Source organism: Eulemur rufifrons, chromosome 29 (genome assembly GCF_041146395.1).
Source record: "Eulemur rufifrons isolate Redbay chromosome 29, OSU_ERuf_1, whole genome shotgun sequence".
Taxonomy (NCBI): Eukaryota; Metazoa; Chordata; class Mammalia; order Primates; family Lemuridae; genus Eulemur; species Eulemur rufifrons.
The window spans coordinates 53867015-53881336 of NC_091011.1; the positions used below are offsets into that span (position 1 = coordinate 53867015).

At 34.0% G+C, this 14322-nt stretch overlaps 1 protein-coding gene across 1 annotated transcript in view; it reads left to right on the forward strand.

The window, feature by feature from the left end:
• The first annotated feature begins 11323 nt into the window (after positions 1 to 11323).
• SEMA3E (semaphorin 3E) overlaps positions 11324 to 14322 on the forward strand; it is a 100493-nt gene continuing 97494 nt past the window's right edge. The window contains exon 1 of the mRNA XM_069462172.1: positions 11324 to 11419. Coding sequence (XP_069318273.1) covers positions 11324 to 11419 — 96 coding nt within the window. The remainder of the gene's footprint in view (positions 11420 to 14322) is intronic.

Below are 14322 nucleotides of genomic sequence, written 5' to 3' on the forward strand. Positions count from 1 at the left end.
AGGTAGTTTATCATTATAAACTCTTATCTTGTTCTGGGTTTTGAATCAAAGCATGTATTTTCTTTAACATAAAAAAAAAAAAAGGAGTGAATGTGCCTGATTTTATCAAGTACATAAGTTAAAAAAAAGCCTTACCTCTAAAATTAATTTTTAGAAATAAAATGAACGATAGTAAAATCTGATTTGTGGTGTTTTAAAAGAATTATATTGATCCTTAATATTCCTCTGAAACCCCAGATACAGTACCTAGCACAGTGAATATGCCATATGCAGCTGACCCTTCAACAATACAGGGGTCCAGGGTGCTGACAAAAATCCAAGCATAACTTTTGAATTTCCAAAAACTTAACTACTAATAGCCTACTGTTGACCAGAAGCCTAACGAAACAGTCGATTAACAAGTATTTTGCATGTTATAAGTATTATATACTGTATTCTTACAATAAACTAGAGAAAAGACAATATTACTAAGAAAATCATAAGAGAAAATATATTTACTATTCACTAAGTGGAAATGGATCATCATAAAGGTCTTCATCCTCACCATCCTCACACTGAGTAGGCTGGGGAGGAGGAGGAAGAGGAGGGGTTGACCTTGTCTCAGAGTGACAGAATCAGAAGATGTGGAGAAGGTGGATGGGGCGGCAGGAGTGGCAGGCACGCTTGTATAAATTTACAGAAAGGTATATTAATTCCTGTCTGAATATTTTTGCTTTTTCATTTCTCTAAAAATGTTTCTATATGGTATCAATCCTTCTTCCACCATTTGCTTTAGTTTTAGTGCCTGTATCACAGAAGCATGCATGTCATAAAACAAGTTAAAAATCAATCCTGAATAATCAAAACAATTCTACCAGATTGTCTAATGTCAACCTGATTTCTGGCACTGCTTCTTCTACATCTTCTTCCTCATCATTTGGCACTGGTTTGAAAGCACTCATCTTCATCAAGTTGTCTTTTCTAATTCCTGTGGTGCAATGTCTATTACCTCTTGAATTTCTTCAAGATCTTGAAAACTTTCACACTCTTACCCCACCCCCACACCTTTTTTTTTTTTTTTTGCCACATCTACAATGTCTTTCATGGTTTCCTTGATTGACTGTGTTGTAAATCCTGTAAAGTCATGCACAACATCTGAACACAGTTTTTTCCAGCAGAAATTTATTATTTCAAGCTTTTTTTTTTTTTTTTTTTTTTTTTTTTTGAGACAGAGTCTCACTCTGTTGCCCAGGCTAGAGTGAGTGCCGTGGCGTCAGCCTAGCTCACAGCAACCTCAAACTCCTGAGCTCAAGCGATCCTCCTGTCTCAGCCTCCCGAGTAGCTGGGACTACAGGCATGCGCCACCATGCCCGGCTAATTTTTTCTATATATATTTTTAGCTGTCCATGTAATTTCTTTCTATTTTTAGTAGAGGTGGGGTCTCGCTCTTGCTCAGGCTGGTCTCGAACTCCTGAGCTCAAACGATCCGCCCACCTCGGCTTCCCAGAGTGCTAGGATTACAGGCGTGAGCCACCGCGCCCGGCCTATTTCAAGCTTGATGGTTGTCACAGCTTTTTCCATGACAATGGCGGCATCATCAATGGTGTAATTTTCCAGACTCTCTTGATGTTCTCTTTATCAGGGACCTCTTCCATAGCATTGGCATTCCTTTCCCTAGAGTACTGTGTGTAATGAGCCTTACCAGTTCTTATGATCCTCAGTTTATCAGCTGAATTAGAGATGCTGTGTTTAGGGGCAAGTTGACCACTTTGACACCATTTTTGTTGAACTTACAGGGTTCTGGGTGGCCAGTGACATTGTCCAATATCAAAAGAACTTGAAAAGGCAGTCCATTACTGACAAGGATACCTCCTGACTTTAGGTACAAAACATTAATGGAACCTATCTAGAAAAAGGGTTCTCATTGTCCAGGCCTTGTTGTACAACCAAAAGACTGGCAGCCGGTGTTTATCTTTTCCCTTCAAGGTTCAAGGGTCAGTAGCTTTATAGATAAGGGCAGTCCTGATCATAAACCCAACTGTATTTGCATAAAACAGTAGAGTTAGCCTATCCTTTCCTACCTTAATCCTAGTGGTCCCTTCTTTTCCTTCCTAAAAAATGTCCTTTGTGGAATTTTGTTCCAGAATAGAGCACTATCATCTGCATTAAAAATCTGTTCAGGCAGATATCTTTTCTCTTCAATGATTTTCCTAATGGCATCTGCTGCCCCTTGGTAGGCAGAAGCTGCTTCTCTTATCTTGACATTGTTTAAAGCCAAACCTCTTTCTAAAATTATCAAACCATCCTTTGCTGGCATTAAATTCTCCAGCTTTAGATCCTTCACCTTCCTTTTGCTTTAAGTTGTCACATAATGATTTTGTTTTTCTTGAATCATATTAGAGACTACAGTTATGCCTTTTTATAGAAATGCCTTTTTTATAGAAATCCTGTGCACACATAAAAGCTGTATTTTCAATACGAAAGAAAAAGGTATTTCACAAAAAGTACAGTTTTCATGCCTGCTGGCATAGCTGCAGTGATGGCCTCACAATTTTTTTTCTTTTTTTACAATGGTCCATAAGCTGGATTCATTTATCTTGAAATGGTGGGCACCCATAGCTGTAAACCTCAATTTATGGTACATATCAAACAATTCCACTTTTATTTTACTGTTATGACTTTTCCCAGCTTCCTAGTAGCACTTCCAGCATCACTAGTGGTACTTCCTATGGGTTCCATGCTGTTATTCAAGGTTTTATGGTATTGCGGTAAGCATGACAAAAAATACATGAGAAATTACACTAGAACCATGAGAGATCACTTTTTACTGTTACTTAAAATTTACTGGAGAGAGGAACTACTCAAGCAGAGGTAATTAGCGTCACACCATGTTTTAAGGGGATACTCAAAACACTTGAGCTCACTGCAATACGGTAATACAGTATGCACTATAATTTTATGCAGTTATGATTTAATACTGCATCCTTATGCTTGTTTACATGTCTCTTGACTGTGAATGTCAATAAGTCTGGGTTTGTGTTTGTAAGTTTTGATCAATTTTAACTTTTTTTGATATATTTGTGTACATTTTATGGTAGAAAATGATAAAATAGACTAGTACCTACATATATTTTATACATTCATGACATACCTAACTTTTTCTTAATTTTGTTTGATATTTCTAGGCTATTTGGTTCATCCAACAGTTTTTTTCGAATTGTCACAAATCTCTAAAAATTTTTTCCAATATATTTATAGTAGTAACATTCATTGGGCATCAGGCAGGTGGGAGGAGGGAAGAGGGGATGGGTATATACACACCTAATGCGTGCGGTGCACACTGTCTGGGGGATGGACACACTTGAAGCTCTGACTTGGATGGCGCAAAAGCAATGTACGCAACCTAAACATTTGTACCCCCATAATATGCTGAAGTAAAATAAATAAATAAATGGGAAAAAAAAGGAAAAAATCTGGGTTATAAGTGGACCCATGTACTTCAAACCCATGTTGTTCACCCAGTTCAGGGTACCCCCAGTAGACGGGCTCTGTTTAGGGCACTATTCATGTAAGGCTTGCTCCTTTGGCCTCAAATGGAATAAAATATAAGTATACATTTAGGTGGTAATCAAAAATAAATTTTGAAATCATTGGATTTTAAGGAGTAGCACTTTATATTTTATGATTTTTGTTCAGTTAAGTAATTTAAATATATGCACACATACACACACATGATACATGGATAGATAATGAGTCCGTGTAAACTTTTCTCACAGTGACCTCTTGTTCATAAAGGAGTTCAGAGACCTATACTCCAGAATATCATATACAATACTGAACAATAATAAGTTACATAGGATAGGAACACAAGGCACCTTAAAATTCTGAATTACATTATTTTGTTTTCTTTAACCAAAGAAATAAAAGGCTATTCAAAGGTCTTGCCTATTGCTTTTGTAGGAACTCTTTTGCTTTTGTAGGAAGTGGTTTATGATTGAAAAACTTGGAGCAACATAATGCCTGTTGTATACCTTTGACTTGTGAGAAGGATAGAAACTAAAAGTCCAAAGAACACATGAAAGGCTAGCCACTGTTCATTGCTGAAAAGAACAATTGGCAAATCATTGAGCTATCCCCTATTTACACTTTTTAAAAATCTTATTGCTTATTTCTTTACCAGTTTTTACATTATTACAAGCCCTTAGTGATCATCAGTCAAATCTGTCAAAATTATCAGAACATGTTATAAGAAAACTTTTCCTTTTTAATTATTAAGAAGTTAACAAAAATTTCTAGTGGCTATTTCTATATTTCACTTTCATTAACAATGCCTACTATGTCTGCAATTCAGTATTTTTTTTTTTTTGGTTGAATAAACTTTAAAACACATATTGAATAAAGTAATTAAGTCAGAGAATAATGACAAATTAACTCAAAGTCCTAGGACTCAGGAAGTCCTTACTTGCCAGGTGACAGTGAAACAAGAATTGTGCATTCAAGAATGAAAACCCTTTCCTTGGGTATCTATTTTTATTTGAGCACTGAAAAATGTGTGCTCTGCCTTCCCCTAACTTACACATGAAAGTGTAGAATTTAAATATATTTTGACAAAGTGTAAAAAACGATCTCCATTATATATTGATGTCAGTGAGTTTTAAAACTATTTCCCTTGCAGGTTAAAAAGAAAGGCCACGAGAGGAAATGACTAAATCCTCAGAGTATATCTTCATTGACAGCTGATAATTAGCTTGCAGCTTAGCAATAATAATTAGTTCCCTCTTTAGAAAATTTCCGGATAAACTCCGAGTTGGTGCATTTCAGTTTCATCTTGTTTCTTTGTCCACTCCCTCCCTAAGTAATTTGTGTTATTTTTAGAGTAGGAAGAACTCAAGATGAGCTCATTCCTTTTAACTGAGTCAGCGCTGTCCATTATTTGCACTGTATTTTCTGGAGATTACCTGAGATTAGAGTTCCTTTTGTCCTTCTCTTCCTGTATATTTTCTGTTTCTTTCATACAGGCAGCTCGAAGCAGTGCAAAGGGATAAAGAAGTTAGCCATTGCTTGATAAAAATGCCAAGTGCATGGACTGTGCTTTGGAGCTAAGATCATTAATATGACTTAAAGTACTGGCTCTAAAACAAAAAAAGGAAAAATTCTTAAGGAGGGAGGAAAGCTTTTTGCTTGCCTTTATTTTGCCTTAAGTATGTACCAAAATCCTTTCAATACATTTTGAAACTCTGTGGCAAATTAGGTAAACACATTTCAATTTTCTTAAAAGTAATGTATATAAAACTAAAAATGTCATGAATTAGTGTCAAAACAACATGAAAAATCTGTAGTTATTTGAGACAGTTTATGAAATACAAACTAAAGGTAATTAAAATTAAAATTGGTATAACCTGAATTTTCCTGTTGATGCTGCTATTATTATTTTGGATTATATCAATACAAATTATTGAATATTGAAAAAATCTTCCATTCTACCTTACTATTTATATCAGGCTCTTGAAGAATGCATTCAATTTCTGACACATCATAATCACTTAATAGACTACATTTTTTTTAGTTGCTTCTGTAGGGAGTTTTATATGTAATAGATTATGGAGTCATTGTTAGAAAGGAATAAGCTTTTAACAAGCCAAACAATCTTCTTACTCTTTGGGACTAGAAATGGGGATGACTAAGCTGTGTATGAGTTCACAATGATGATAGACAATCTATGTCATGTGCATTTCTAATAGCAAAGCTTTCCAGTTAATTTCTGTTGTTCAAATTTTGGCACTAACACTGATCAAATAACAACTCTGCACTAAATCACGAAAAACCTCTATTTTCCATGAAGAAATCAGGGAAAGTAATATTTCCAAGGTGGTGTCACAATGATTAGATGAAATAATAAATATTTAGCCCTTAGGTAGTTAAGCAATATAAAACTCCTCAATAAATGTTAATTTATTGTTATTATCACCTTGAGAGTCAGGGCTGGGAAGAACAGTATCCAAACACATGAGGAAATTTGGATGCATAAAAGAAAGAGGCATTTCCCACTCTTCCCCTTTGTTGTTAATGAAGTAATACATGTTCAATGAAGAAAATTTGTATAATACAGATATGTTACATTGGCCTTTGGAAGAAGTCTAATAGCAATAACCTTAACCTTATTTTTACTGGTTATTGTAAGTTTTTAAACTTACAATATCATTTAAGTTACATATCATTGACATATCATTTAAGTTGATATTTTCATGTACATTTCTTTGAATATTTAATGAGGCTGAATTTTTTTTATGTGAATTCATTTTTCTGTGTCTTTTTTAATGACATACTATTTATAGAAAAAAGGTGATCATTTTTTCTTGTTTCTTTAAAATAGTTTTTTCAACATATTAAAAGAACAGTTTATTTCCACACATGCTATATAGAAGTATTTTTTCACACCCTTTCCAAATAATTATGTTTCAGCTTTTTCTTTAAATCTTAGAATTCTATGATTTATCAAACTTTACTTATTTTATCTTAATTGCTTTTGTGTTTATAATGCTCTTTTTAAAAATAAAGCATAATTCATTTCCTAAAAATGCCATATGAATAAGATAGATGTATGGTTCTCCATCCCAAAATAGTTTGGAAATGAAAATATTCTTCTCTATGTTGATATGAAGATTTATTCTCCAATAATGTGAGTGACTTTAACAATCCAATTATCAGGAAAGATGGCTCAAAATCGATTATTGAAAAACTCAAATTTTCATTATTGGCAGATATTCTCCAATATGTAGTTATATCGAACATCTATAAACAGCAAGTCAACTTGTTCCGTCTACTAGAATTACAGGTTATAACAAATTTATGTTATTATAAACTTATTAATTAATAAAGACAGACTGGATAAATTTGCCTGTGGAATTGAAATATGCTTCGTGGTGCTTGCTCTGACCCCATATACATTAATTATAGGGATCACACTATTAGCCATGTGGCTTGCACATATGACCACAGATGTATAATTCATCACAAAGCAGCCAAGCTAGAGGAGCCAGCAGTCTATGTATTGTGAACACTGGCTGAATCAATTACATTCTTTTCCTTGAGAATTTAAGCTGAGAGATGCAGGAACTGTTGTCATCCAGAGGTGGGGTGGGAGCCAGAAGGTCATATACAACTGGGACCTAACAGATATATTTGGCCATGAGCAAACTAATGGACAAACCCTTTAGAATCAGTACGGTGAAGCAGTGGTATTAAGAGAAACAAGAAGCAAAGATGCAGCTTCTCCTAAGAGATAAATCATGTTGGCTTCTATCAGTTTTCCAATTACCATGAGGCCGGGCTTTTTGTCCTTGGATGTATTACCCTAATTTAATCCCTGTTTATTGCAATCATCAATGTCCTAACTAACATGACCACCCATGGTCATAAAGCCACTCTTGGGAGAGTACATTTTGATATGAGTTCGGTTGGCTTTTATTAAGGAATGTAATTATAGACAGAGGTAAGGAACTTGGCACCTGATTTCTTAGTGATTTTGAGGGTCCAACATAGCATTCCCATTAAGACAACCTCAGGAGAAATTCTCTTAGTTCTTAATACCAGGTAATGCTCCTGAGCAACTGATAGTTTTCTTCTTGTTCTATTATAGTCACATTTACTTTGGATTTTTGGAAGCCTGAGGTCATTTTTGGGATTCACTTTAATAGTGTATTGCATATCACAGGATGATTCAGTTAAATTTATTCTAGCCTTCTCATCTTACTCTGTTTTCCTCTTGCCATCACTCCCTTAGAAATATATTTGTTTATTCAACTAAATATATTTGTATAAGTAATCTCAGATCCTTTTTGAGAAGAAGCAAATTGAATAATCAAATAAAAGTGGAACAATGGAGTTAATATTGAAAAAATAATAAATATTTATATGTGTGTATATATATGGCACAAATATTTACCTATAATGGATATTGTTTCCTGACTTAAAGTCAAGGATGTTAGAGAATTACAGCCAGTTAAAATGGATAGTTTAGGTCTTAGGGAAAAGTAAGGATCAAGATCAGGATTTATACCTGTGGAAGTAAACAAGAAAAATATAAACCATTATTACACTAAGTTTTGTTTAGTGCTATGATTATAAAATAATATATCTACTGACAATTCTGAACTTCTTGAGAATTCAATCATTGGCACTGTTCTGTTGTATGGTATTAGTCAGGATAGAGAGTGGCAGAATCATTCAATATACTTCTCTTGTACTGTGAAATGTTTAAAGAAAATTAAAGCCTATTCGTTAGATTTTATAAGTTTTTAAAATGACTTTAGAAATTATTCTAGAAAGTATCTTTATGAATGAAATGATAATTTCTTGACTTATTACCTGAGTTATGTAATATATTCAGTTTTATTATCTAAATATATCTTAGCAGCAATTTTCTGTGAGGTCATATGAATAAATCAGGCTAAATAATCTCCAAAATTCTTTATAACTCAAAAAAATTATTCTCTGGCCCTATAATTATTAAAATGTATGAAAAGTTGTAAATGAATTTTCTAACTACTTCCCTTTAGGCAAGCTTAAACATAGAACATGTGATTAGACTCATTCATTGACCACTCACTCCTGCTAAGTTTCTAAAAATATAAGCAAGTCCTTTAAAGGACTCTGTAAGATATCAATATGTTGGGTTTGCTTGTTTGTTTTTGTACATTGTCTTATCACCTCCATTTTAAAATGCAATTTAGACAAAGAATTAAGAATTTTAAAGGTGGAAGGGTAATGTACAGGAGAGGGACCCAATCAAAGAGTTTAAGAGGTTGTTCAAGGTTACCTAGGCAATTTGTGTCAAAGCCAAGATTAGAACTTGGCTTTCCAGATTCTCATTCTACAAGACTTTCAGTTATAATATATACATCTGTTTTACTTTGTCATGTTTTGAACCTTTTTTCATTGTAATAGTGTATACCCATAAAATTGTCATTAAATTTCTAGGTACCTGAGTTTTCCATTAGTAAAGTAAAAGACATTGGTAATTTAAATCATTATACTGTGGCTGCTTACTATTTTAGGAAAAAAATGATAAATGTGAAGACCATTAAAAATGAACATTTACAAATTTTTCATTTGTTGAATGCACACTTCAGTGCTTTCCCTTTTGCTTTTTCCGTATTATGTATGCACAGAAACGTGGGTGCATCTTTGTGGTGTTGTAGGATAGACTTGACATAGAGGAGGAGGATGGGTCAGAAGAGAGTTAACATATCAGAATAAAATCAGATTGATAGTTTAATAATTATTTTCTGTTATTGACAAAGTAATGGGAACTACCACCTTTAGACGATTATCAATAGAATTATAATATGCTTATCAAAAATTGGCATGTCATAAAAACAAGTAGAAATTGGTATCTATTGTGCCATGTGTACACAGAGGTGACAGGGCACTAAGGACCTCATCAGAAATCAAGGAAGGTCATCCCTAGATGTAATTCACTCCTGGAGTGCCTCCTTTACTGGTGGGGCTGTAAAAAAGTTTCCAATTCAAACTTTTTTTTTTGTATTGGCACAGATTACTCCACTGTGGCAACACTTTGTAGGGCATTCATATTTTCATCCTTTCATGATTTTCTCTTATTTCTCAGCAAACTTAGTCTCCTAAACTCTGCTCCTTTGTAGTTCTAGTAACTGTGAAGTCTACAAACCTGTTAATTGTAGCTAACATATAATCATATTTTTTTTTATCAGTTGTACCTGTTTGGGTAATTATTTCACTTTGCATAGAAATTGGAAAACTTTAGCAAACTATTGGAATAACTGTGAAAACTTTTCTGGGAAAGAATCCACTTGGCAACTCTAATAGAAAATCATAAATGCTCATATGTAAAGACAAAGTATAATGGCAGCAGACGGCTTTGATCTTTATTTTTGTTGTGATATTGAATCCCAAAATGTGCTTGTCTTGCTATATGTCAATGCCTACTAAGGAAAACAGTATGATTCTACCTTGACAAAATTATTAAATAGGAAAAAATTTGTCTTCCTGAGTTCAAGAACCTTTAATTTCTCAAACTCCTTTTTTTCCCTGCTTCAAATAAAGTACCTGTTATTCCTTCCTTCTCACCCTCAAAACTTGATATGACTCAATATCTTAAGTTTTACTTCTACAAGAAATATGTTGATTTTAGCAGTATTGCTTCTTTTAAACTAAAAGATTTAAACTTGGCCCTACACCACAAACTTTTGGGCATTAACAGTTTTAGCATAGAGATACGGACAAGAAATTCATTGTTAATAGTGGGGAAAAGATACTTCACAGTTTGTTTCTCAGAAACAGAAGGTATAGATGTGGGCAAAATGCTATAGTTCTGTCCTTTTTCATGTAGCTTTTAGCTTCCTGGTCATTAAGATATCACATTCTCTGTCAGATGCATTAGACATTGGCCTTTGGAAAAGGACGTTATCTTCTAACTTGTGAATATTTCCCAAGGGTCCTCTTCAGGAATTCTTCAGTGTTCAGGGTCTAGTCTTTGGGGCAATATTCTCTCATCACCAAAGGCTCTCATGTATCATTTTACCAACCTTAAGTACTGAACTGACATATGCAATTAAATACCTTCAACAAACAAACAAATGTACACATGAGAGTTTTGCCAGATTCTGACTTCTTAAAATTAAATACATGTAGCTAAAACATACGGTTTTAAATTTCTGACATAGATATGAATGCATGAACATTAACCAAAATCACAATAGTAGAAAATAGATCCCCACCAGTTTTAGCAGTGATTCCCCATGGTCCTGAATGTTACCACGTTAATGCCTCCTTGTATTAACAACACCAGTCGTTTCCAGACTTGGAAAATTTGACTTTGGATGTGACTTTTAAAACCAATTTCAAGTAAAAACATTATTTTTCTGAGTTTGTGTTCATCTGGAATTAAATAAACACACTTTGGGTGGGGTTAGTGTAGATTTGGAATTTTGTTATAGTTTAGACAGAAGTTGTAAAATACTTTTCCACATAGTGTCTTAAAAATTGCCAAACATGATATTTTTTTGTATTTAAAAACATAGAATATTTATTTTACATGTTAAGTTGACTTGAAGTTTTTAGATTCACAAATGTATAATAAAAGATTTTAATTTGTGCACATTAAAATTTATTGCCAGTATATTTGTGATAAATGTTAACTGCTAAGTTCCAGTGGAGATGAAAATAGAGCTATGAGAAAATGTTATGAAGGTATTTGCATTTCCTCATGTCTTTAGTGTACATATCTCTTTATATTTCAGAACTCTTGGAACTGAACAGAACATCAATATTTCATAGCCCTTTTGGATTCCTTGATCTCCATGCAATGCTGCTGGATGAATATCAAGAGCGACTCTTCGCGGGAGGCAGGGACATTGTGTATTCCCTCAGCTTGGAGAGAATCAGTGACGGCTATAGAGAGGTATAGACACACCAATCTGTATTTCAGGAGGGAAAGAAAAGGGGGAAATCGCAAGGACACTACTTGCCTTTTTTCATTGTGTTGACAACTTTAAAATTTTCAATGATTACTTTGTTTAAATAAAATATTCATTAAAATGAAATCATTTTCAGGAAAATTTAGAAATCATCATGTATGAACTTTCCTAGCACACCACTGATATCTAGATTCCCAGAGACTCTTGCCTAGTGCATTTGACATTCCTCTTGCATGGTGGCCCTTGTCACCACACCCACTGTCCTGAGACCTGAGTTTGGAGCATGCTGAATTACCAGCAGTTCCTCTGAGCTTTATTACTCCAAAATCCAAGCTTGAAGACATAATTGATACATGATCTCAATATAACTACCTCATGTAGTTCTATTGGTAATATCACTCATTTAGGTGATGCTCCTTTAACCTGGTGGAAGAATACATTATATTAAAATAAGTAAGTGCCCAACATCTTTTGAAAAAGGTTTACTGTGGTAAGGAGAAAAAAGGTTTTTATACTATATACTTATGCAGATTAGAATTGAACTAATTTTTTTTAGAACCATATCAATCTTACATGAAACATATAGAGATATTTAGAACACAGTATTTTGGGCATAAATTCATGCATTATGCAATATACTTTTAAAAAAATTAGTTTATTTATTTTTATGTTTGTCAAATGAGCCATGTCCATATTTTCTAAAGTCATTTGTAATTTTTTTTATTTTTAATTATTATGGGTACCTAATAGTTATATATCCTTATAGGGTACGTGTGATGTTTTGATACAGGCATACAATATGAATTAATCAAATCAGGGTAATTGGGGTATCCATCACCTCAGACATTTAACATTTCTTTGTGTTAGGAACACCGATTCCATCTAAAGTCATTTTTTTAAAATTATAATGAAAACCGTCATTCCTCGGTCTTGGCCAATTCACTATTCCTAGGGAAAACATTTTAAACTTCACTCTTTCTTCTGGTTCTTACCTCTACATTTCAAAATAACATTTGTGTGCTGTTCTTTATAGATATCTTTGGTTTTAAACAATATCTGTTAACTTTAGGGAAGATGAGGATTTTAGCTTTCTTTTCTTGCAGTGCCATGCCTGAAATATCTGTGCAGCACTCCTCACCAGCGACCCTCCCCTCACCTATTCTCCATTGTCCCAGTATAATTAGGCCACCATTTTTGGTTAAATAATAATTATGTCTTTACATTATAATTAGAGAAATAGTATTTACTACTAAGCCACATAGTATACGTTTTTTATCTCTCTCTCTTCAATTTTCTAGTTTCTCCTAGAATTAAAAATTATTCCATTTTCCCATTTGCTTAGAATCTTATATAAGTTTCACTAATTTTTCACCAACTTCTTCAGATTTTATACTCCCCTTAATACAGAAAAACATATCAGTGTTCATCAGTTAACATTGTTTTTATTTTTATTTATTTATTTCATTTATTTTTTTTTTTTTGTAGAGACAGGATCTCCCTATGTTGCCCAGGCTGGTCTCAAACTACTGGTCTCTGGTGATCCTCCTGCCTCAGGCTCCCAAAGACTTGTATTTTGTTTTTTATATTAAAGATATCCTTCATGGTCCTATTGTCCTGCTGGAGCTTAGCTTCACCACCATTCTGGAGCACCCTTTTGGCCTCTGACCTGTGTAGAACATTAGTTTCCCAGGTTCCCCACCTATTTGGGTTTAGTCGGACAGGTTGCTGAAGCATATCTTCTCCTAGCTTTTTGAAGAAGGATTCAAAGTCAAATTTTGGTCTTCTGTATTTGAAAATTTTACTATTCAAAACTTAACACATGATTGACAGGTGGATATACAATTTTAGGTAGAGTTTTGAGGATGGCACTCCGTTGTTTTCAAACTTTCAGTATAGCTGCTGAGAAATATGATGCTATTCTAATTTCAAAGTGTTGGATGTAACTTGTTTTATACCACCCAACTCCTGAGCCCATGTATTTAGAATCCCCTCTTTAATCTATGTGTTTTAAAACCTTCTCATGTTTCCCTTAGGGTCAATCTTTTTACATCCATTGCGCTGAGACACAATGGACCTTTCTATTAGGGACCCCATAGGCTTCGGCTCTGGAAAATGCTCATTAGTTCTGTGATGTTTTTTCTTCCCTCCATTCTCCTTTTTACTTTCTTTTTGGGACTCATATAAATCAGATTTGTTTCCCTTTTATTGTCTGGCCTTACTGCTTATCATAAATACTTTGAACAGTTTCTCCCAATTTCATCCATACCCTCCCCCCCCACTGTCTAGGCTTCTAGGCTTCTAATTTCTGAGAATTTCTGAAGTTCTTTTTTATGAATCAGCTTGCTTCTTGGCTCCTCTCACCTTGCAGGCAGTTAGATTTCCGCTTTTCCTAGTGTGCAAAGCCAGTCAACACTTGTCCATATGTTTTAGAGTTTCTAAAATGTTGCTGATATTTCTTTGGCATCTATACTCCAATTTTATTTGTCCTTTTTGGATTATGCCTTTTTAATCTTTTTACTATCATTTTGGTGGTTAGAGGATGAAGTAGAAGCAAATATTGCATTTTACCCCAAGCCTTTCCTTTCTTTCTAACATCTTTATTTGCTCTATAGTTCTTTTGACTTCTCTCTTTCCCATATATATATTATGTAATATATATGGAGAGAGATTAACATAATATAACACACACACACACACACACACATATATATATAAAATGTCTTGCCAGTCAAGTTCAATAGGTTTTTCTTTCATCTCTTGGTTGATCTCTTATCTGCTTCAATCCTAACTAGCCCTCTTTTTCTTTCTCTCACTGATACCATCTACATACTCTGATTTTCTGTGAGGGAATATCTAAGCTAGGTATCCTAAGTAAGGCTGCCATACA